This window comes from Ustilago hordei, assembly GCF_900519145.1.
Source record: "Ustilago hordei strain Uho2 genome assembly, contig: UHO2_contig_08, whole genome shotgun sequence".
Classification (NCBI taxonomy): Eukaryota; Fungi; Basidiomycota; class Ustilaginomycetes; order Ustilaginales; family Ustilaginaceae; genus Ustilago; species Ustilago hordei.
In genome coordinates, this window is record NW_024545262.1 from 93,411 (window position 1) to 114,837 (window position 21,427).

General features: G+C 52.7%; 8 protein-coding genes across 8 annotated transcripts; 5 read left to right on the forward strand and 3 right to left on the reverse strand.

The window, feature by feature from the left end:
* Window positions 1–343: 343 nt before the first annotated feature.
* Window positions 344–2,000, forward strand: UHO2_04159 (uncharacterized protein; the record flags this gene model as incomplete). The annotated part of the gene is made up of 3 exons (XM_041555832.1): window positions 344–432; window positions 519–1,845; window positions 1,935–2,000. 3 exons carry the CDS (start codon window positions 344–346, stop codon window positions 1,998–2,000), a joined length of 1,482 nt encoding a protein of 493 aa, XP_041411766.1.
* A 405-nt stretch (window positions 2,001–2,405) lies between these two features.
* UHO2_04160 (putative endo-1,4-beta-xylanase) lies at window positions 2,406–3,434 on the reverse strand (the record flags this gene model as incomplete). Its single annotated transcript, XM_041555833.1, has 1 exon — window positions 2,406–3,434. One exon carries the CDS (start codon window positions 3,432–3,434, stop codon window positions 2,406–2,408), a length of 1,029 nt encoding a protein of 342 aa, XP_041411767.1.
* Window positions 3,435–3,629: 195 nt separating this feature from the next.
* UHO2_04161 (uncharacterized protein) lies at window positions 3,630–4,112 on the forward strand (the record flags this gene model as incomplete). Its single annotated transcript, XM_041555834.1, has 2 exons — window positions 3,630–3,673; window positions 3,704–4,112. 2 exons carry the CDS (start codon window positions 3,630–3,632, stop codon window positions 4,110–4,112), a joined length of 453 nt encoding a protein of 150 aa, XP_041411768.1.
* Window positions 4,113–5,227: 1,115 nt separating this feature from the next.
* UHO2_04162 (putative lipase precursor) lies at window positions 5,228–6,604 on the reverse strand (the record flags this gene model as incomplete). Its single annotated transcript, XM_041555835.1, has 1 exon — window positions 5,228–6,604. One exon carries the CDS (start codon window positions 6,602–6,604, stop codon window positions 5,228–5,230), a length of 1,377 nt encoding a protein of 458 aa, XP_041411769.1.
* A 3,012-nt stretch (window positions 6,605–9,616) lies between these two features.
* Window positions 9,617–12,658, forward strand: UHO2_04163 (uncharacterized protein; the record flags this gene model as incomplete). The annotated part of the gene is made up of 1 exon (XM_041555836.1): window positions 9,617–12,658. The coding sequence occupies one exon, from the start codon at window positions 9,617–9,619 to the stop codon at window positions 12,656–12,658; it is 3,042 nt and encodes a 1,013-aa protein (XP_041411770.1).
* Window positions 12,659–13,680: 1,022 nt separating this feature from the next.
* On the forward strand, window positions 13,681–15,123 carry UHO2_04164 (uncharacterized protein; the record flags this gene model as incomplete). Its single annotated transcript, XM_041555837.1, has 1 exon — window positions 13,681–15,123. The coding sequence occupies one exon, from the start codon at window positions 13,681–13,683 to the stop codon at window positions 15,121–15,123; it is 1,443 nt and encodes a 480-aa protein (XP_041411771.1).
* A 141-nt stretch (window positions 15,124–15,264) lies between these two features.
* On the reverse strand, window positions 15,265–18,207 carry UHO2_04165 (uncharacterized protein; the record flags this gene model as incomplete). The annotated part of the gene is made up of 1 exon (XM_041555838.1): window positions 15,265–18,207. One exon carries the CDS (start codon window positions 18,205–18,207, stop codon window positions 15,265–15,267), a length of 2,943 nt encoding a protein of 980 aa, XP_041411772.1.
* A 365-nt stretch (window positions 18,208–18,572) lies between these two features.
* On the forward strand, window positions 18,573–21,161 carry UHO2_04166 (uncharacterized protein; the record flags this gene model as incomplete). The annotated part of the gene is made up of 1 exon (XM_041555839.1): window positions 18,573–21,161. The coding sequence occupies one exon, from the start codon at window positions 18,573–18,575 to the stop codon at window positions 21,159–21,161; it is 2,589 nt and encodes an 862-aa protein (XP_041411773.1).
* Between the last annotated feature and the right edge of the window lie 266 nt (window positions 21,162–21,427).

The following is a 21,427-nucleotide window of genomic DNA, read 5'->3' on the forward strand; positions in this document are numbered from 1 at the left end:
CTCTTTTGCAATGCAGCTCTTGTTCCTTTGATTGGCCACTTTTTTGCTTAGAGTCTGTTGTTCCAAGCATGCTGTATACTCCAAGTAGGAGGGTGTTGATGAGTGACGACGTTGAGCAAAGTTGGCAGACATGTTAGAGCATAAGGATGAGGTCATACAGCGGTGCTGGTCTGTGCATAGTAAGCTGAGTCATTCCATCCGAATGATGACGAAGACAGTGTCGCTACAAAAGCCAAGGCGAGCGAGTGGCAAGCATGACCTCACATCACCACCATCCCACCTTTTCCGTCAGCGCTCGGACAAGGACTTTATTCAAGCCTCGACATTTGACGAGATCTCAACGATGGAGAACATCAAACATCTGCGAAGCAAGCAAGGCGACGACGATACGAAGCAGAAGCAGCGAGAAGGGCACATGCTGTGCCTCAATGCGTAAGTGCAATCGTTCAACAGCAGATGATTTCGCCAACCGATGTCAACTAACAAAGACCATGTTATTCTACCTTGACTCTGCACAGTGGCTCGTCTTCGCTCAAGCTCAAGCTCTTCGACCTTGCCCCCTCTACCTCCTCGCAGCTCGACCTGGAGCCACTGGTCAGTGGCTCGATCAAACTTAGCGATAGCTCGGCCAAGATCTCGCTCACTTATCACAATGGTCAGCAGCACACGGACACCAAAGATTGGACTGATATCGCGTCACCCCAAGTCCTACACTACCTCCTCACCACCTTGTCCTCGCTCCTCGGGCCCAACACCACCCTCAACATTCGCACCGTCGTTCACAGAGTCGTGCACGGAGCACACCTCTCGCAGTGTGTCGCGATCACCAGTTCGGACCAGCACCATCTCAAAACGCTCCAATTCCTCGCCGAATTCGCACCGCTGCACAATGCTGTTTGTGTGCAACTCATCCGGTCTTGTCTCGACTCGCAACATTTGCCGGAAGACCATGAGAACGTTTGTTGTTTCGATACAGTGTTTCACAGTACGATGGATGAAGCGAGGAGTAGGTATATGGTCGACCCGAGTTTAGCAGGCTCGAGTTTGCCTGGGGGGATGGAGTTGAGGAAGTGGGGGTTTCATGGCTTATCCTACAGCTCGATCTTGCATACCTTGGCCGGCGAGTTGGGGAGGGAGAGGGAGAGTTTGAATGTGATTATTTGTCATTTGGGCAGTGGATCGTCAATGTGTGCGGTTATGGGTGGCAAGAGTTTTGATACGACGATGGGATTGACTCCGCTCGAAGGTTTGCCTGGTGCAACAAGAAGTGGCAGTGTAGACCCTGTTTTGCCACTACACATATCCGCCGCTCAACTCGGAAAGTCAGGAGAGAGCAAAGACCCGTTTAGCACAGTCGAGCTTGCTCCCGGTATCACAGCTTCGCATGCCGAGCTGGTGCTGAACAAACACAGCGGCTTTAAAGCAGTTGCGGGAACGAGCGATTTCGAACAAGTCGCACAACGTCGTACCGAGTTCTTGCGAGGAAGGACCATCTCGAAGTCGGAAGAAAAGGAGAGAGATGCGGATAGAGGTGCAGCACTGGCGTTTGATATCTTTGTCGATCGGATTGTCGGCTATGTGGGCAGTTATGCGATCAAGATGAGTTCCAGAGGTGGCGTCCATGCCCTCGTTTTTAGTGGTGGAATTGGAGAGGCGAGTAAGGAGTTGAGGGCCGAGTTGGCGAGCCAGTTGAATCTCTCAGGTCTTTCACCCGCTTGCGAGAGTGTGTTGCAGGGCGAGCGAGAGGGTAAGAAGTGTTGGCAGTTGACGAGGCAAGAGTTGGGCTTGGCCAAGACAACCAAGACGATGGCGACGGCTCAGAGCGTTCCTTGGTTTGTTTGCAAGGTGAGTATACACACTTACAAACCAAGTCAAAGTTGATACAAGGTCCAGGATGCTAACAACTCGATTCCCATGCCTCTTGACCATTCCAGACGGACGAAGAAGGTGAGATGGCAAGACAGGTTTCTCTTGCGTCGCAGCAGGAGCAGGCGCAGTGAAAGCCCGCTCATCCTTGCTTTGCAGTCATTCATCATCAATCTCACCCTTCCCAAATCGAGAGCTTGTCCCGCAAGTCATCCTCAACGCTTGTGTTGTAGAGGTGTGCCCAAGCAAGCTCCACTGAGATGCTGTTGATTCGAGCTTGAGCGAGAGACCTCATTTCGAGCTCCGCTCCTTGTGAGCTTCCGTGGGACCATGACGGCCTATCTCGGCCCCACTTTTGCTGGTCCGATCTATCCTACTCGACTTGGCATGAGCACTTAGCAAAGGCTGGCAGGCAGAATAGCAGCACATACTGATGGAGAGCAAACGATATTCATTTCCACTAGTAGCTACGATGATTCCGAGAAACATTCCTTCCATCCTTCGTCCTTCCATCCTTCATCCTTCCGCATTCTCTCCGCTCACCGAGCTTGAACATGGTTAAGAGTGTTAAGTACAGCAGTGTAAGCCGGCTTCTTCTGATAACTTGCGTTCCACAACAAGGGATTGGTACTGCTTCTCCAACTCAAATTGTCACTAACCCCCCAGATGGTAATACCGACACAGTTGCTTTGGTTCAAACAAGCCTGTGTTGCCTTCTGGTAGTCACTATAACCGGCACCGGCAATATCCAGCTCAGTCATTGCACATTCTGGAGCAGCAGCACACAACTTTTGCATGGCACTCCCCACTTGCCTTGTATCTCCAAACCCTCCTGGAGCAGACAGATGCGGTTGAGACCCGATACCGTCGATGGGAATACCCTCGCTTCTCCACTGCCTGACTTTGCTGACCAACCCATTGAGCTTTGCGTAGTTGGGGCTATCAAGGTTGTAGTCATTAATGTAGAGCTTTGCGTTTGGATCTGCAGCTCGGGCGGCTTCGAAAGCAATCCTGACATACTTCTCTCCCAAGACTTTGTAGAATAAAGATTGACGCATAGTGCCATCTTCGTTGAAGATCTCGTTTACCACATCCCAGGCGTAAATCTTGCCTCTGTAACGACCCACCAGGGTGGCAATACGGTTCTTGATAACATTGGCCAAATCGGCGGGGTCAGTAATGTCTTGAACCCATTGAGGTAGTTGAGAGTGCCAGACGAGAGTGTGACCACGGATGAGCTTGCCGTTGGAGGTAGCGTAGTGGACGAGAGCGTCTGCGCCGGAGAACGTGAATCGACCGCGCGAGGGTTGAGTGGCATCCCACTTGAGCGAGTTTTCCGGCGTCACTTGTCCCATTTCGGTCTTGAGGATCGAGTTGACTTGGGAGATGGAGAATGTGTTTTCATCCGTAGCAGCGCCCAGGTATTTGCGGCCGTTGGCACGCATGGCGGCGTTGAGCGTCGTGGCCGCTCGTTCTTCGATCTTGTGAGTCTCGGGGATGACAGAGGCCGAAAGGGCAGAGCGGGCGACGAGGAGAGTGGAGAGGAGGGCGAGCAAGTTGGTCTTCATTGTGAGTGCTCAGTGAGGAGGGAGGAAGACGGAGTTTTGCTTGGATGATGTGGACGAGGAGGACATGGTGCAAGTATGGCCGCCCTTATATGAATTCGATGATATGCTATGCTATGCTATGCTATGCTATGCTATGCTATGCTATGCTATGCTGCGCTATATGTTCCTTGCTGGTGCTGCTGTATGAGCAGCGACATGAGCGGTTTGAGACCAAGCAAGCCAATACAGCCCTACATCAGGTAGGAAGCAAGCTTGAGACGAAACAAGAGCCAAGCTGTTGGTCTCAGTGGGAAAGAGACCGGCGATCCATCTCGTGATGCTACCGTCAAGGACCGCTGCCAAGGTGTATATCGTCAAAGCAGCATGTTGTCCCTGCTCTACTCGAACTGCTTAGTCCACTCAACAACTCCCATCACGACCTCTCAAAGCTCTGGCCAGAGGGCTGCGAATCGGCGGCTATCTACCAACACGGGACTCGGCCTTATTTTCGTCATCATAATCAACCTAGCAACACTCGTCTACACTACCCGCAACTCGATCGAAGCGCAGATCGAGACCAACAGCAACATCATCACCGGTAACCTGTGCAGATCTGGACAACCTCCATTGTCGCCTATTCAGGCTAGCTCCCTCCGACCTTCAGATCCCTGCATGAGGTTTGAAGGCTACCCAAGTTAAGCGGTCTACAGACACTCACATCTCGGCTGTCTATGAGGCTCTCACGCTCGTCATGTTGGTGGCGATCTGCACAAAACGCAGCTCATCGAATCGAGGTGTTTTGCGTTGATTGAATCTAAACTTTATCTATCCTGAGAGCTGAGCAAGGAGGGTCGTTGTTCTTTGCACCAGTCATGGTCTCGGCAACTCTCCAAGCCATGGGCTTTGTTCGATCGGACCCATGAGCCTCACGCGTGGGATGACACTCTGCTCTCATCGGGCGTTGCCACGTTGCTGTTTGCGTTCTGCGCTACTGCACCTTGAGCTACTGGTGAGAGCTGCTGGTGTTGCTGCTGGATGTTTCAGGTTGCGCTTCTCGCAGATCGATCTCACCACAGCTTGCCACCTTGACTCAAACATGGGCACCGATAAGAAAAGCGTCTATTGTATTGCTGCTTTGCATCCTAAACCGGTGCAACGACCTACACAGTGAGACAAAGGGGAAGAAAAATCGGTCGTCGAAACTGCATTTCCACCCACCAACCCCACTCGCTTGCTCCCACAACCGCGGGACATGGTATCTGCAACCCGGGCAACTGCATCTTGGATGCAAAACATCGCGCTGGACGCAAGTCGGGTTGTTGTTGATTGACGTTGGTGGTGATCATCTCGCGTCCACTCAGGTCACACTGCTTTCGCTTTGCATTCCTACTGGCCACCTTTCCAATGCATCTCATCTCGGGTGGTAGCTAAGGCAATCCTTTTGTCCACACGGCATTCTATTCTGTATTGAAAGCATCTTTGACATGCTTTTCTCCTGGACACGTTGTCGTCGGCGCGTTCAAACTTGTCCTCCTTCTCCGGTGCTAGCCATCGTCGTCATGATATACTTGGGGATAATGATCGTCTCTCCCGAACCAAGCTGTACGGGGGTGGGCGAGTGTGTGAAGGAAGAAACGGCATTGGGGCCTGAATGGATGAGCTGGCATTACAGTATCCAGAAGAGAGACGACGGTGGCGGTAAAATCAGATCGGCTCCGAGGAGACCTGTCAATTTCAGCGAGACCTCCCAATCAAAATCGAGATGCTGATGCGACGCATGGCAACACTCTGCGCGGACACCAAGCTCTGGTTGGTCACAAAGCCGGCAAGTGCTTGCCGCTCAAATCCTTGGCGCTCAAATCCTTGGCGCTCAAGCCCTTAAGCTGCTTAGCAAGGTCGGCACCCAAGACCTCCTCTGCAGAGGGAACGGTAAAGCCAGGAATGGCAGGAATGCTAGTTCCGCAGACCGTCTTGGCAGCTTTCCCAGCGTAGGCTTGGCTAAGGAACCAGAGAGCAGGAACAAGGCCAAAGAACTCTGCGCTGAAGTGTTCGGCGATAGGATATGTCTCGAAATGGATTTGTGCACCCTTGTCGCATTGCTCTTTAACATACTGAGCGGCAGGTGCATACGGAACGATCTCATCGAGCGCGGCGTGCCAAATGAAACGAGGTGCACGGACAACAGGAACATCGCAAGAGGCTTCGGATTGAACAAGAGTCTCTCGTTTGAGGATGGAACGGATCGGTTCTTGATTGAGCAAGTCGGTGCCGTTGACCAGGTTGAAAACGTTGGTGAAAGGGTAGGTGAAAACGACTTGAGCGATGCAGAATGCACGACTTCGAATCTGTTGAAACACCTTGACGCCTTGAGCATTCAACCGAGGCTTGATGTAAGCTTGCATAGCAGGATGAACAAGGGCCAAACCGGAGACACCAGCAATAGCGAAACCAGCAAAGACACCGCCGTTGATAAAGGTGAAAGTGTCCTTTGTACTGAAGGGGGTGCCACCGTGGGCAGTAGCGATGATGTTGATCTCAGGTGCATAGGATCCAGCAAGCGACTCTGCCCAAACAGTAGCATGGGCGCCTCCCGAATAACCATACATGCCAACGGGGCTGTCCTTTGGCAGATGCCTGAAGTTCTGCAAAGCACGAATAGCGTCAAGGATAGCCATACCCTCTTCGTAACCAGCAATAAAGGCAGCTCGAGGGCCCTCATGATCGGAGGAGAGGACGTAGTAACCCTGCTGAAGCGCCCAGCCGATGATGAGCGAAGTATCAAGGATGGTAGTAGCCTTATTGGGAGGATCAAAACCGGCCAGGTAGCTGTAGCTTGGAGCACAGTCGAGCTGCGTCGAGTCCTCGTAGACCTGGTAGGAGAAGATCTTGGGCGGAGAGGCAGGCTTAGCAGGGATCCAAACGGTAGCGACGTTGGCTTGAGCTTGCTGCTGCGTGTTGGTGGTGCGGTAGCTAAGCTGAAAGGCTTGGGCCTTGTTCGAGTTGCCGATGTCGGTGTCAGCTTTGCGTGATCGGATGATCTGACCGTTGGCGTAGGTGGCCACGTTCGACGGTTGCTGGTAGAAGGGGTCCTCGTTGGGATCCGGGAACTGAGCTCGCCTCTCCATGGGTACAGCGAGCGCAGCGATGGCTGCTGCGGCCAGGGCGAGCACAGCTCCAAGGAAGAACCTCATGTTGGGCAGGGGCCAAGGGGAGGGGGTTGGGGTTGGGGATAGGGCTAGGAAGGGAGAACAGGGGGGGGGTAAGAGGGCTTCGATCACGAAAGGATGCTGACAACGACCTTGCTTGTCTCCCTCCGCTAACCCTCCCCTTGGCCTCTTTATACGCAAACAAGTCTTGAATCGACCTGATGAGCAGCCAGCTGTCTTTGTTCTCTCTTGGAGCACACAAAGCGCACAAGCAAGACACAAACATCCACGCACGAACAAAGCGCCTTTTCCTATGCGGGGTAACATTGAAAGGGTGCTAAGAGAACAGCGAGCGGAGCCTCAGCTGGAGGCCTGACCGTCTGTGCAGGACTGGGTAGTGAATCAAGTCAAAACGGCACAAGGGGCCGAGCGGGGAATTGGGATGTAATGGTAGCTGTCGTCCAACATGTCAGCCTAACCTGACATTGGCAACTTGCGACTGGCTTCACATTCACTAAGCTGGTAGCAGTATATTGATCTGCAGACTAATATCGGCCAAGGGCCCGCCAGCGTTACAAGGATTGGGAGCATGTTGTGCATCTTGCATGGATGGCAGAGGAAAGCCGTTGTAATTTGACGTTCGTGGGGCCCCCTTTGGCCCTCTGCCTGCAGGATTTGTTAAGCGAAACACAAGGTATGGTATCAAATGATCTGCACGCCTGCTGCTGACGTTGCTGTGAAGGATGGGGAAACAATAGAAACAGAAACGAGAAGCTAAGCGATGGATGACCAAAACGACAGACGAGGCTTAGCCGAGACGCCTTTCTGCAGCCAGTGATGGGCAAGATGCAGCATGGGCTTGAGCTCCAAAGCCATCCATCTCTGTTTGATGCGATACAAGCTCTCTTGGCCTCCTCCAAGGTGTCAGGGGGAGGTGTCAGGGCAAGGTGTCAACGTCGAGGAATGAAAGGTCTACAGATCGGGAGTTGAGCCATGCAATCGGCACCCACTGCTTATCGCGATCGCTTCCTGGCGATTTTCGAAACATGTTAGGCCTTTCCATCCCATTTACTCTTGGCGATCAGAAAGATGCTGCTCAAGGAACCAGGAACCGGCAAAATGGAGGTTGCGGCCTTTGATCACGGCCCAACTTAACACTCTTGTCTTGCTTTCAAAGATAGGGCAGATATCGGGAGATCGGCAGTCGGAGATCGGAGATCGGGCCAGAAAAACTGTTACCATACCCACACCACAGAAGGAGCACCTTGGCCTCACTTTGGCCACTCTCGGCCTTGAGAGAGACAGAGCGAGCAATCAACAGAACAAGACCAAGCCAAGATCTAGAAGAGCAAACGTGTGTGTAAGTGTGTGTTGATAGAATGTAAAGAAGATTTGTCCCGATGATCGACGATCGGTGAGAGTCTGAGTTACGATGTCACTGGTGTTGAAGAGAGAAAGGTGTATACTCTATGGACTAAAGAACATGGTGAGGCCGAAGGTGGGAGTATCCTTCTTCATGACCTAGCTTGACAACGAGCGGGACTGGGTTGTACCCGATCTCTGGTGAGATCGGCTAAGCCCGATTTCTTTGGTATCCGCTTACGTAAACACGCATCATCATATTGGGAACGTTTCCTTCTGCATGTGTACATGTGTGTACAAGTGTGTGTACAAGTGTGTACAAGTGTGTGTATATGTGTGTGTATATGTGTGTGTATATGTGTGTGTATATGTGTGTATGTCTCTCTATCTCGGTTGTGTCTTCTGTGCAAAGTGTATATGCGTGTGTGCTCCTGAGTTGGTGAGAAGATCGTCAGCTCTTCACCTCCTCCTCCTCTTCTTCTTCTTCTTCTTCCCCCACCAGACGCTCTCTCTTCATCACCTCTCTCCTTGCCTCCTCCCGCTTTGCCTTTTTTGTTGCAACCAAAGCAAGCTCTGTCGGATACTTGTCCTTTTTCTCCTCCCTGCCATCGCTGGGGAAAGGAAATCGATACTGTGGAAGCCGAGTCAGGTTGCAACACCATCATCATCATCATCACCACCACCAGCATCCTCCACTAGGAGAGCTCTCCGTCCTACAATCCTAAGCTGCATCTCACACCATCCATTCTGGCATTGTAGCAAACTCACGAGCTTGTCTTCTTTTCTTTGGGGGTAAGTGTCTGTTCGTTTCAGCTAGCTCGGTGCCATGACCCACGAGTGCTTGTCCGATCCTCTTCGATCGTCTACCTACATCCACTCGCTACTCGGCACGACTCATCTCGGCCATCAACCTGATCGCTGCCCTGCCTGGCGACTTGCACTCCGTCTTCCCACGGAGCCAACGTTTGCCCGACTCTGAGGCCTTCGAGAAGAGCTTGGCTCCTCAATACACCTCTCCGAACACCTCACTGACCTTTTTGTGCTCTATCCTTTGCATTCGACACTTCCTTTCGCCTTCTGTCCTTTGCCTTGAGCAGCATCTACGTCGTGCTCTGACAAGAACTCACTACCCCCAAGACACATCGATATACGCAACTGTAACACTACTTGACATCATCTTTCGGCGCTCATACCTGTCCTACCATACCAGTCATCGGCAAGCTGCAATCACCTTGACAGCTCTACTTTCCGATCATCTCTGTTCGTATGGATCCTTGCATTTGACAATAACAACAACAACATCATCATCATCATCATCATCATTATCACCACCACCACCACCACCATCATCATCAACAACGCATTGTAAGTCCACATCTCAGCTCGCACAGCTTTTCCTTCCATCGCACATCATGCTCACCTCTCCATAACCTTTCACTTGTCCTCTCTGCTCACCGTCAAGACAGTCCCGTCCGTTGCATACCTTGTACAATTCTTGTAACACCACCTTTTGCAAACTTCAAGCGCCCCTCAATCTCTTTCCGACACGGCACTAGACCATCTATCCTACTCACTCGTCTCCCTATCCGCATCTACACACCTCGACATCAGCCCTTTCCCACCTCGTACTTCTCGCCCGCCCATCACCCAGCAGACGCACAAGGAGCATCGTCCTTGACTTTGCCTTCCAACACAATGTCGGCCAAGGATCAAGTCAGTTCGGCTATCGACGCCTCCATTGGCACCACTGCCCTCAAGTCGACTCCAGCTTCCGTCTCGCTCTCCGAGACCGACACAGCCGTCACTTGGTCGTCCCAGTCCGCCAAGGACTCCGATGCTGAAGGCGGCAATGCTAGCGACATCCAAACACGCATCGAGCAAAAGCGTCTAGAGCACGAGAAACAGCGTGCTATGCATCAAAAGGCATTCGAGCAACAGATGGCCCTCCTCGAAAAGCAGCAGCGCCAAGAAGAGCAGACCTTGCTCCAAAAGCGTCAGTCTGGAAACGATGCTGGTGCTGGTGTTGCCGCCGCTGCTGCTTCAGCTGCTTCCGCCCCGACAACGCCTCCAAACGAGGCTCTCAGTGCTGCTCATCCCAAGGCTCTCGCCACCGCATTGCAAGCCACTGACGCCAGCGACCCTGCTGCTCGTGCCAAGATGCCTTCTTCTCGTCGACAATCGGGGGAGAAAGAGCGATCGGCTGACGACTTGACTTCGGCTGTCGGTGCCATGTCGATGGCTGACAAGGCAAGTGCCGATGCCACTGCGGCCAAGACGAGTGATGCTGCCAAGGACAACAAGGGCGAGAACTTGACTCCTGTCTTTAACGAGCGCTTCCTATTCGACGACGAGCTCGACAACGAGGACTCAGACTTTGTGAACAAGTACAACCTCAAGGGCGATCAGGGACAATTCCCTCTTCTGGTTCAGCGCGACACCGCCTCTGCCCGGGATGCTGACTGGCCCAAGTTCGGAGGTGCTGCTGTTGATGCTGCTGTCCCCACTCCCAGCGCTGCTGCTGACACTACATCATCCTCGTTGCGTCGTCCGCTTAGCAGCAAGTCTCCACCTCCTCAAGGCACTCCGAACGTAGCTGCCTCTTTCGGAAGCAGTGCAGGCCGTCAAGCGAGCACCTTGCCTCTGCCTTCACCCTCGCCACGCCTCTCGCAGACAGGTCGATCGTCGCCCGCCATCAAGGCAGCCACCTTGGCCGGTGTGGCGTCCCGACAGGCTAGTGGTCCTGGCTCGCCCTCTCCTGGACTTGGTGGACTCGGCGGTGAGGTGGGTCGATCGGGTGCAGGTTCGCGTTTCGTCAACACTGCCCTCTCGATCCCAGCCGCCACCGCCGCCGCTGCTGCTGCTGCTGCTGCCGCCAACCTGAACAAGATAGGCCCCGCTGGTGGTGGTGGTACCACTGCTGGTGGGGCCGCTGCTTTTCCCAGCTTCAACCTTGGCGCCTTCTCGGGTGCGGGTGCCTCGACGGGCAGCGAGAGTCCAAGCCGCTTCGGACCTTACTCGCCCAGCAGCTTTAACGCGGACGCTGCTCGACGCGGCAGCCGACCTTCATCTGGCTTCTTTGACGCTTTCAATCCAACTGCTGGTGCCAACGCTCCTGGCTCGCTCTTCCCCACGGACAAGTATTCGATGGGTATGGTGGGTGCCGACGACCACGCCAAGCTTGGCGGTCCAGGCACGCACACTGGTGGTGGTTCAGCTGCTGCCAACGCGGCTCTAGCCAAGAACGCACGCAAGGCTGAGTTGGAGGCTACCACTCAGCTCGAAGATCTGCAAGGTGACATCTTTGCACTCTGCAAGGACCAGCACGGATGCCGATTCCTGCAGAAGAAGCTCGAGGAGAGCATGCCTGCCCACCGCGACATGATCTTCTCCGAGACGTTTACGCATTTCGCCGAGTTGATGACGGATCCATTCGGCAACTATCTCTGCCAGAAGATGCTCGAATACTGCACAGACGAGCAACGCAACTTGATCGTCGAGCTCGTCGCTCCCGAGCTGGTGACCATCTCGCTCAACATGCACGGAACGCGTGCTGTGCAAAAGATGATCGACTTTCTCTCGACTCGGCGTCAGATCCACTCGATCATTGTGGCTCTCTCGATGAACGTGGTGACGCTGATCAAGGATCTGAACGGCAACCACGTGGTGCAAAAGTGTCTCAACAGGCTCGGTGCGGAGGACAACCAGTTCATCTACAATGCTGTCGCCGCACACTGTGTCGAGGTGGCTACACACCGACATGGATGCTGTGTGCTGCAGCGTTGCATCGACCATGCTTCGGAAAGTCAGCGTGTTCAGCTGGTTGCCGAGATCACTTACAATGCTCTTACGCTTGTGCAGGATCCTTTTGGCAACTACGTGGTGCAGTACGTGCTGGACTTGAGCATCCCTCGCTTTACTGATGCCGTCGTTCGTCAGTTTGTCGGCAACGTCTGCCTGCTGTCGGTGCAGAAGTTCAGCAGTAACGTGATCGAGAAGTGCATTCGTGTCTCGGAGCCCGGTGTGCGAAAGCAGCTGATCGAGGAGCTGCTGAACCGTACTCGACTGGAGAAGCTACTTCGCGACTCGTTTGCCAACTACGTTGTGCAGACCAGTCTGGACTATGCCGATGCTGTTCAACGTATGCGTTTGGTGGAATGCATCCGACCTATCTTGCCGGTGATCCGCAATACTCCTTACGGTAAGCGGATCCAGAGCAAGTTGCAGCGCGACAACCTCGACCTGGGACCTCCCAACGGTGTTCCTTACTCGGTCCTGCACGCTGCCCATCAACAGCAGCTGCACGCGATGGCTGCTATGGCAGGTCACCGTGGCGGTGCTGGTAACCCGGCTTATATGGGCATGAACGCTTATGGACCACAGGGACACGCGATGCCTCCTCCTCCTCCTCCTCCCCCTCCTCCGCACATGAACCCTTACCAACAATATCCTCAGCCACAGCCTGCTCACATGTATGGCGGTGGTGGTGTTGCGGCTGGTGGTGGTGGTGCTGCTGCTGCGGGAAGCGGACAGATGCGTGCTCCACCTCACAACTTGCCACCTCACAACTTGGCTCCTCACAACTTGGCTCCTCCTAACTTTGCTGCTCCTGCCTACGCTGGTGGATTCGGTGGCGGCGGAAACTTGCCTCCTCCGATGGGTATGCAGCCGGGTGGTGGACGTAGTGCTTCGAGCGGTTCGTTGGCCAATGCTGGTGCTGGCGGATTTGGCAGCTACTAAGAACTGACCCTGCTCGACTCGCTTTCTCTCTCTCTCTCTCTCTCTCTCTCTCTCTCTCTCTCTCTCTCTCTCTCTTTCTCTATCTCTCTCTCTCTATCTCTATCTATCTCTCTCTACCGCTATGATCGAAACGACCTCATGAAGACCATCGATACACACAGCAAAAGCCCACATGTTGCGAATCATCATCTGTACAATGTTCATGATCGAGTTCCTACGGATGCCCACGTTGCTCTCCAGCCTCGAGCCTCTTGTCTATTTTTTATTTATTTTTTGCACGGCGTCCGTTGTCATTACTATGTTTCCCCGCCATTCTGTTGCCTTCTTTCTCGACCCGCCTACTTCTCATTCGTCTCTCGTCGTTTGGTATATATATATATACATACAGTAACCGCCTATCACGAGCTTTGCTATTGTGTCGCTTGGTGTGGCGAGGGGATGAATTTTGCAGCCTTAATTTTGAGCTTGCTTTTTCTGGCAGTCGAATTTCAAACGCGCGAAAATAAAGGGTTGCAATTTCTCGCACGAAAATAAAGGTTTCGAATTTCTCGCACGAAAGCCCCAATGTTTACAGTTGCCGATCTAACATTCATCGGCCATGCTTCATTGTTCTCATCCCTTCTGCTTTGCAATGCATGGTGCACAGAGCGGAGGGGTGAGAGCGGAGAGGTGGGAGCAGAGAGGTGGAGAGGTGGGGAGGTGGGGAGGTGTGTGTGCTTGGCATCTTGCTTATAGCGGCGGTGGTGTGTGGAAAGGCGAGGTTCGATTGGGGAAAGTTGCTCCTTTGCCACACATACAGAGAGATAGTCGAGCGCTCGTCTCCCTTGCCTCGTTCCTTTAGCTCCTTCATCTCTTTCATCATCTCTTTACCTCCTTCATCCACGGCTCTCTTCATTTCACCAAAAGCGGCTTTCATTCAAACAGCAGCTGCAGCTTCGCAACCCCATCATCATCGCCACTGCGGCTTTTCCCCCCAACCAGCATCCGTCTCTTCACCTAGCCTCGCCGCTCCACCAATACGAATGCGTCATCCTCTCCCACAGCCTCCTCTTCGCTCTGCAGCAGCCTCCAATGATCGATCATCTCGCTACCTCTCCCATGTCCACAACCATTGCCATTACAATAGCTCCTCATCCTATGCCTCAGCTTCACCCGAATCCTTCGTCCCTGCCTCGCACTCCACCTCGCCGTACTATTCCAGCTCGCACCCGAGTCCAGCTTCCACGATCTCTTCCTCCGGTGCCGGATCCAGCAGTCTCTGCACTCCACCTGACCTTTTAGTCAACGGCAGCAGCGCAGCAGCACTTCAGGTCCACAATACAGCAGCCTCTTCTGCAAAGTCGTCGTCGTCATCGTCATCATCATCATCGTCATCATCATCTTCTTCTTCTTCTTCTTCACCGCACCATCATTTGGCAGTCAACTCTTGGAACGGCTTGGCCGTTAAACCCCGTTTTCCGAGTAGGAATATGAATGCAGAGGAGATCAAGAGGAGGAAAAGGTTGTTGTCCGATTTGCCCAGCCTGCCGCTGCTCCAGTTGCCCAGTCCTCCACCAAGTCCCAAGTATGTTGGCAGGAGTGAGAGGGGGGAAGAGCAAGAGTTGCAAGATGCCGCGGGGTTGGCTAGGAAACGGGTTAGAGCTTCTCGTAGCCCCTCGCCTCCCATCATCGCCACTATCGCAACAACCACACCTCGCATCATCGCCCGAACAGGCTCTCTTGCACCATCAGCCTTGACCACCCTTGCAGCATCCTACCGTACAGCAGCGCGCCAGCTGAAACACACTGCCGATGCTCGCGCTTGCTCTCTCTCCTCCTCTCGCCCCTCATACCTTGCTGCTCGACCAACGGAGCTTTCTGCGTTGCAACAACTAGACGCTGTTCTACTCTTCTGCTATGCATTCTGGCTGGACGACCTCGCATCCTGCTCCTGCATCGCCAAGAATTGGATCTCACTCTTCGGCTTGCTGCGATATGCGACAAATGCGCAGAGTGACTTGGGAAACGATGTACTGCTCGGCATCTGTCGACTGATCGAAAGTGCCGTATTACGAAAGCTGCATAGACATGATTCTTCTATCCTCCTCCGCAAACTCTCCTCGTCCACATCCCCTACGGAAAGGTTCAGGTTGGATGAAATGCAAAAGCTAATCCAACAACAACACGCTCACCTCGAACGATCAGATCGCCTCGCAACTCAATCCCGCACGCTCCTCTCCATCCACAACCTCTCCACATCCTATCCAGACTTACTCCAAAAAGCTCTCTCATCCACAATCCCGAACAACCATGCAGCTGCCAACATGGTCGATCCAAGCAAACATCCAAACTGTAGCCACTTTGCTTTTCCTCTCGACCCACTGAGCCAAGTGCCACACTGGGTTGCTTTTGGTAGATGTGCAGTCCGAGAACATGCGCTTTTGAAAGAGGTCGAGTATGAGTTGGTGCAAGTTGATACTAGTTAGCAGCCATAGCAGTCACAGCAGCGATAGCAGCGATAGCAGCGATAGCAGCGATAGCAGCGATAGCAGCGATAGCAGCGATAGAGAAGAAGCTTGCAATTGCATTTCACCCGCAAAACAAGCGCCACGAAGAAAGGTATGGAATCACTTGGTTCTTTTAGCCTTGCCTCTGCCACCTCGAGCAGCAGCTTTACTCTTCTCTTTAACCCCCACCGGAGCTTTAGACTTCTTCACAAGCTTATCCTTGCCCAAGTCATCCTCATCCTCATTCACCACCTCCTCCTCCTCCTCTGGGACAACCTCTTCTTCAACTACATCCTCCAAATCAGGCACCGGCTCTTTACCAACCTTCTTGATACCCCCCACATCGAGACCTCGATTGAAGGCTATCGGATGACTAGTCGAATTATACTTCCTCGTAAATCCCGCTTTCACCGCACTAGCAACCTTCTTCAACACAATCTCGGCATTGTGCGGTTCCAGTCCTAACTCGAGTATCGCCTCCCTATCTGCAATGCCGAGATAGTATTCATCCATCAAATCAATCACCTTGTCCACTCCATTCGAACCTTGCTGTAGGATTGGATTGACCAGCATCGTCCACATAGTTGGAACATAGTGCTGCCGAAGATCATGTCGACTGCTTGAAGAGATGAGACTCATCTTGGCCTGCAGATCCACTAGGGATCGGAGCAATCTTTGCTGTTTGGAATTTTGGCCGAGCCAGCTGGGGAAGGTGGGGAAGCCTGTTTGTGTACCGCCGTAGATGAAACTACATGGTCGAACACTTGAAGCGATTGAGTGGAGGGGCATTAGAGACCAGTGTGGTTCGGAAGCGTGGATCATTCGATCAATCATATCACCATCACTGATACTTTCGGATGCTTTGCTTAGTAGGTGTAAATGCTTAACCTCTTTCATTGGACCTGAATCTTGGCTGAGAAGTATAGGTCGGGCTTTGACATAGTTTTCGGCAACCATGAGTGGTAGGAAAGAATGGTCCTGGAAGTATAGTTCCGCTTTGTCGTTCAAAGTTTTTCTCGAGGTCGTACCGAACATGGAGGCACTGCTCAAGTCTGAGTATAGAGAGAAAGGTGTTGCCAGACCAGGTTTGGCTTGGTCGAAAGAGAGAAGTTTGCTTTCGTCGAAATCCATCGTATCTTTGCTCAGCTTCCAAGCAGAAAGCATATTGATGAGGCTTCTGATATCTGATCGAGCTGCTTCGATAAGTTGCGCCATAACTTCCCCTCGTATCTTTAACTTTTCTCGAAACGCAATCGACAACATCCTCGACTTGACCTGAGCAGCGTCAGGCTTACGGAAAGAAAGGTTAAACGTCGTATGCTCAAAAGGCCTCATCTTCTGATCTCTTCGATCATTGCAGATGCAAATAATCGGCACTTTGGTCTTCTTAATCAAAGCATTAATCGCACCTATTCCACCACGATCACCTCCAGACATCCCATCCACCTCGTCCATAATCAACACAGTCCTCTCATGCATCCTCGCCACATGACTCCCCGTGCCACCACGGGGGTTATACCAACTATCCAAACTCTTGTTGTTAATCGTATCCTCAAGCATAGCTTCGATTAGCTTCTTACTTCTAGCATCGCTCGCGTTGAATTCCAATGGTGAATACCCTTCCCTTTTCGCCACGAGATGGGCAGACGTAGTCTTTCCGATCCCTGGACTACCGGATATCAACACAGCTCGGTAAATGCCCATGCCATCCTTGCCCGGCTTTTTAAAGCCACTTCGATACGATTCAGGCCAAACCCTCAACCATCCCGCTAACTTCTCCACCGCCGCTTTGTTGCCAACCAGATCCTTCATCTGCTTGGGAGCATACTTTGTAGTCCACAACATACTCCCATATTCCACCGCATCCACATCTGCACCTGCACCTGCACCTGCACCTGCACCTTGGCAAGGAGGACCGAGAGTTTTGGCAACTTGCTCGATCTTGTCCTCCTCCGCTTTCATCTTGGCTTTGGTCTTGTCATCCAGTTGACCCGCGGCACGGGTGCGGATGAGGTTGAGGAATTCATCTTCGTCGAGGGTGGGGATTTTGTTTTTATGGATGGAATCCATTTTCTTAGGTCCTGCTCCTTGGCCAAGCACAACGTAAGAAGTTTTCGAGGATGGCGATCCCGTGATCCGTGCTCCGTAGCGTTTGGCTAGTTCCACAGCTTCTTCGCGACTCAGAGAGCAGAGTTCGCCCGTGAAGACGAGCGTGAGGCCGGCAAGACAGTTCGGTGCGCCCTGCGGGATTTCTTTGGATCCAGGGGCCGAGGGACCCGCTGCTCGACGCGCTTGCATCTCTCTCCAGTTCGCTTTGGCTGCTGGTGCCGCTGTGGGGGGTTGAGCATCAGCTTTAGTAGTAGCAGCAGCAGGGGCAGGGGCAGGGGCAGGGGCGGGTTTCTTAGCAGGCCAAGCTTTAGCAGGAGCAGCACCTTTGTTCCCACTAGTGATGCGTTTGGCTGGTGGTGCAGCTTCGAACTCGCTATCCTCTTCATCATGGCTATCGTCAATCTTGATTGCTTTCGCGTTCGCTGCGGCCGGTCGAGTAGGCTGAGTTGCGGTGGATGTAGCCGCCTTAGCCTTGGACGCAGTAGTAGCTGGCCGCTTGGGCGCAGGTTTAAATTCCTCATCCTCATCCTCATCCTCCTCATCGTTGTAATCGTCATCCTGGTTGTCATCCGAAGAACCATCCTTTGCCTTGCGCTTTATCGTTGTTGACTTCCTGGGGCTGTTCTTCGCAGAGGCAGGCTTAGCTTTCGCTTTGGGAGCGGGCCTGTCGTCGTCGTCATCGTCGTTGTCCGAATCGTCAATCACCATAGGATCCGCTTTGGTAGCTGTGGTTGAACGACGACTTGTCGAGCTTCGCGTCTTGTCGGCGAGATAGTTGGAGGTAGGTTGCGCTTTCTTTGTGGCTGGAGAGGTGCGTGTGGCCGAAGGGGCCTCCTGGGAAGAAGCCAGGCTTGAGGCAGGACCTGCACTTTTTGCCCCACCACCACCGCCGAAAAAGGTGGACAACGAGGCTTGACCTTTTGGAAGCGGAGTTGATGGCTTCTTTGACGGCATTGTAGAAGCGACAGCCGTCTTAGAGCAGTAGTGGGGACGAGGATGGTGTTGGGATGAAGGCAAGGTGTTGAGATCAAGGCGATCAAGCTAGTACTCAGTCAGGTTCGCACAAGAAGAATTGAATCGCATTACTAATTATCCTCTGGCCGTGGCTCAGTTAATTTCCTCTGTTAGGGTTTGTAGGCCTAACACACAAAAACACGCCAAAAATTAAAAAAAGGCCGTTCTGTGAGTAAGGCTGAGATGTAACATTTTTGCATTTTAGCCTCCAGAAGTGTTGGCCCATTCGCAACTCGCAACGCTGTGTAACTACTCTCCTCTCCACCACAACTTGGATAGCCCGCTACACCAACGCCTTGGCCACAATGTCGCAGTCCTCTGGCAGTCGACATCACTCCTCATCCCTCAAAGTCGCCATGCGCCCTCTACAGTCCTCCTTCTTCGCCGGCGAAGACTTTCTCTGTCAAATCACCTTCACCAATACCAACCAACGTCTTGCCCACACCCAGCCTCTTCTTCAAGGCGAGTTGCCATCAGCAGCCGGCTCCTCACTACAAGCTTCTCCTGGTCGCCCTTCTTTCGATGATAAGGCGGCTAGGAGAGTTGTTTCGTCCATACCTACCCATTCCAAATCTCGCAGTGTAGACATCCGAGCTCTAGGGCGAGGCAATCATTCCTGGGGTTCCTCTTCCAATCTCCCCGCCTCAGCACGGTCAGGGGAAGCATCGAGGCATCTGGATGGCCATGTGCTGCCTGAGAGAAGGAACTTGATTGGAATGAGTATGCCTTTGCCTTCTACGACGCACTTTGTTCATCCCTGGTCTGTTTCAGGAGGCGGGGCAGGTTCGCATCGCTCCACGCAGTCTGTCTCCTTGACTTCTTCGCAAAGGCCAAGGCCGAATTTGGGGCTCGGTCGACCAACTCTGCCCGCCTCTGCTGCTACTCCGACCAAGCTACCGGCTGCCGACTCGAACCGGTTCTCCCCTAACCCTCCCTCGAGGATATCCTCCCTCCCAGGTCTCAACACCAAGAGGACACCTTCTGCTATGATCTCACCAAACCACTCCCACTCGCGCAAGAAATCAGTAGCTCAAGTACAAGCACAAGACCTCACAGAAGCCTTTCAACTCGATTCTCTCGATTCAAACCTTGCCTCGGCTATCCCAACTGCTGCTACTCCAACTTCATGGCTCAGTCACCAACCCGACCCCAACACATCCTTCTACAGCCTGGGAAGGAACGATACAATGGAGAGCGTCTTTCGAGAGTCTGTCACCGATTGGTCCCACTCGAAGCGTCGATCTTCTCCTTCCACCACCACGGGTCAGGGCGTGAAAAGGGCGATCTACCCACCATCGGACATGTTGTCGCCTGGAACCGAGAAGGTTTTATGGTCATTCGCACAATTAGCAGGGACGATAGAGATAGATGAAAGCCTCATCAAACCCGGTGACTTTGAGAATTTGAAAAGGAGGTTGGCCTATGGTGATTTGACCGGTGCAAATGCAACTCCGCATTCTCTACCGGGTACACCCAGGACCTTGGGTGGTGGAGATCTCGCACAGACCTCGGATGCGGATGAGCAGGGAGCAGGTGGCTCCAAATGGAGCAGTATTCTCCGCAGTCCCTTTGGTGGCAGTAGGCTTCAGTCGCATAGCAGAACAGGATCGACATTGCAAGACGCACAAGAGAGAACAATGCAGAGTCGTAGCGTACCCACTTTTTCCACCCCTCCCAGCATTGTTGCCGTCGATTTGCTCTTGGCTCCGGGGGAAAGCAAGAGGTTTCAGTTTAGGTTGAGGTTGCCTGTGGATTTGCCCCCTTCGTATAGCGGGAAAGCGATAAGGATCAAGTACGTGCTCAGTCTGGGAACCAATCGCTTGCGGATGCCACAAGGGCGGAAGGAGGGGAGGTTGATTTCCATTCCGATTAGAGTGTATGGTTATGTAGGGGCGAGTGGGTTTAGGCCTTTTTACGATTTGATGAATCCGGTGATTCAGACAAAGGAAGAGGCTGTGGTGGAGGTCGTTGGCGATGATGACAAGACTCCAGCGGCGGTCTTGTCAGGACAGGGTGGGAGAAAGGCAAATGCGACAACTCAGATCCAAAAGAAGGATCTGCAAGAGTACACAAAGCAATTACTCAAGAGTAAAGCTTCAGATGACACACCTACACCCGAGTTGCGCATCTCCACCATACAAGCCTGCAACAACCACAACAGTAGCAATTCGTGCAAAGCTGCAGTAGAAGCCTTAGCGCGAACGGCAACCAAGGTCTCTTACGATATTTCAAAGGATGGAAAAGTAGCAGCTGTCCTAACGCTCGTCCGGTCTCGTTATCGGCTGGGAGAAACGATCACGGGGGTTATCAACATTAATAACTCTCAGTCTCTCGCTCGCATAGCTCGGATGTCTGCGGTACTGGAAACGTTGGAAGAAATTCAACCCTCGATTGCTACTCTCCCAGCTGGACCGTCGCAGAGAGCAACAAGGATCGTTCACGCAGAACACCACGAAAGCGTTCTCGACAAGGGCCGTGCAGCTTTCGACCTTTCAATCCCTTCCAGCGCATCGCCCGAATTCGTGACTAGTGGAGTAAAACTCATCTGGCTCGTCCGACTATCCTTCCTAACCATCTCGGCAACCAAAACTCTAGCAAAAGCAAAGCAAGCGCAAGGCGCAACACAGAAACTGCAACAAAGCAATCTACTTCCCCCTCCACACCTCGTCCCTAGCCCAACAGACGGGTTTGCAAAATACCATATCAACCTCACAGCTCTAGACAGTCTAGCAGGTCCAGCAACACACTATATCAACAACCAAGCAGCAACCCTACTAACTACGATCGGCATGGCACGAGAAACAAAGCTGGAAACAGTGGAGTGTGCTATTCCCATTTCGGTGTTAGCGAACAGTACGACTTTCAAGATTGGCGATGCTCTCTTTTTCGCCTAACCGGGCTTTGCGTTCTACGCTGGACCTGTCAAGACATATGTGACTTGGCGAGGTGGATAGTTCAGGTTCGCTTTGCTAGGCTGTCGATCATAGCGCAATGATAACTCGCACATACATCCGCACACTTTTGATAGAAGAGAATCAAACTGTGAACCTTAGCTATCTTGATACGTGAAGCAAAGCTGGTAAGCAAGGAAAACAAATCCGAACAAACGGAGCGAAAAGAACGAATCCAAACGAGCAACTAAGGAAAAGGAAAAGGAAAA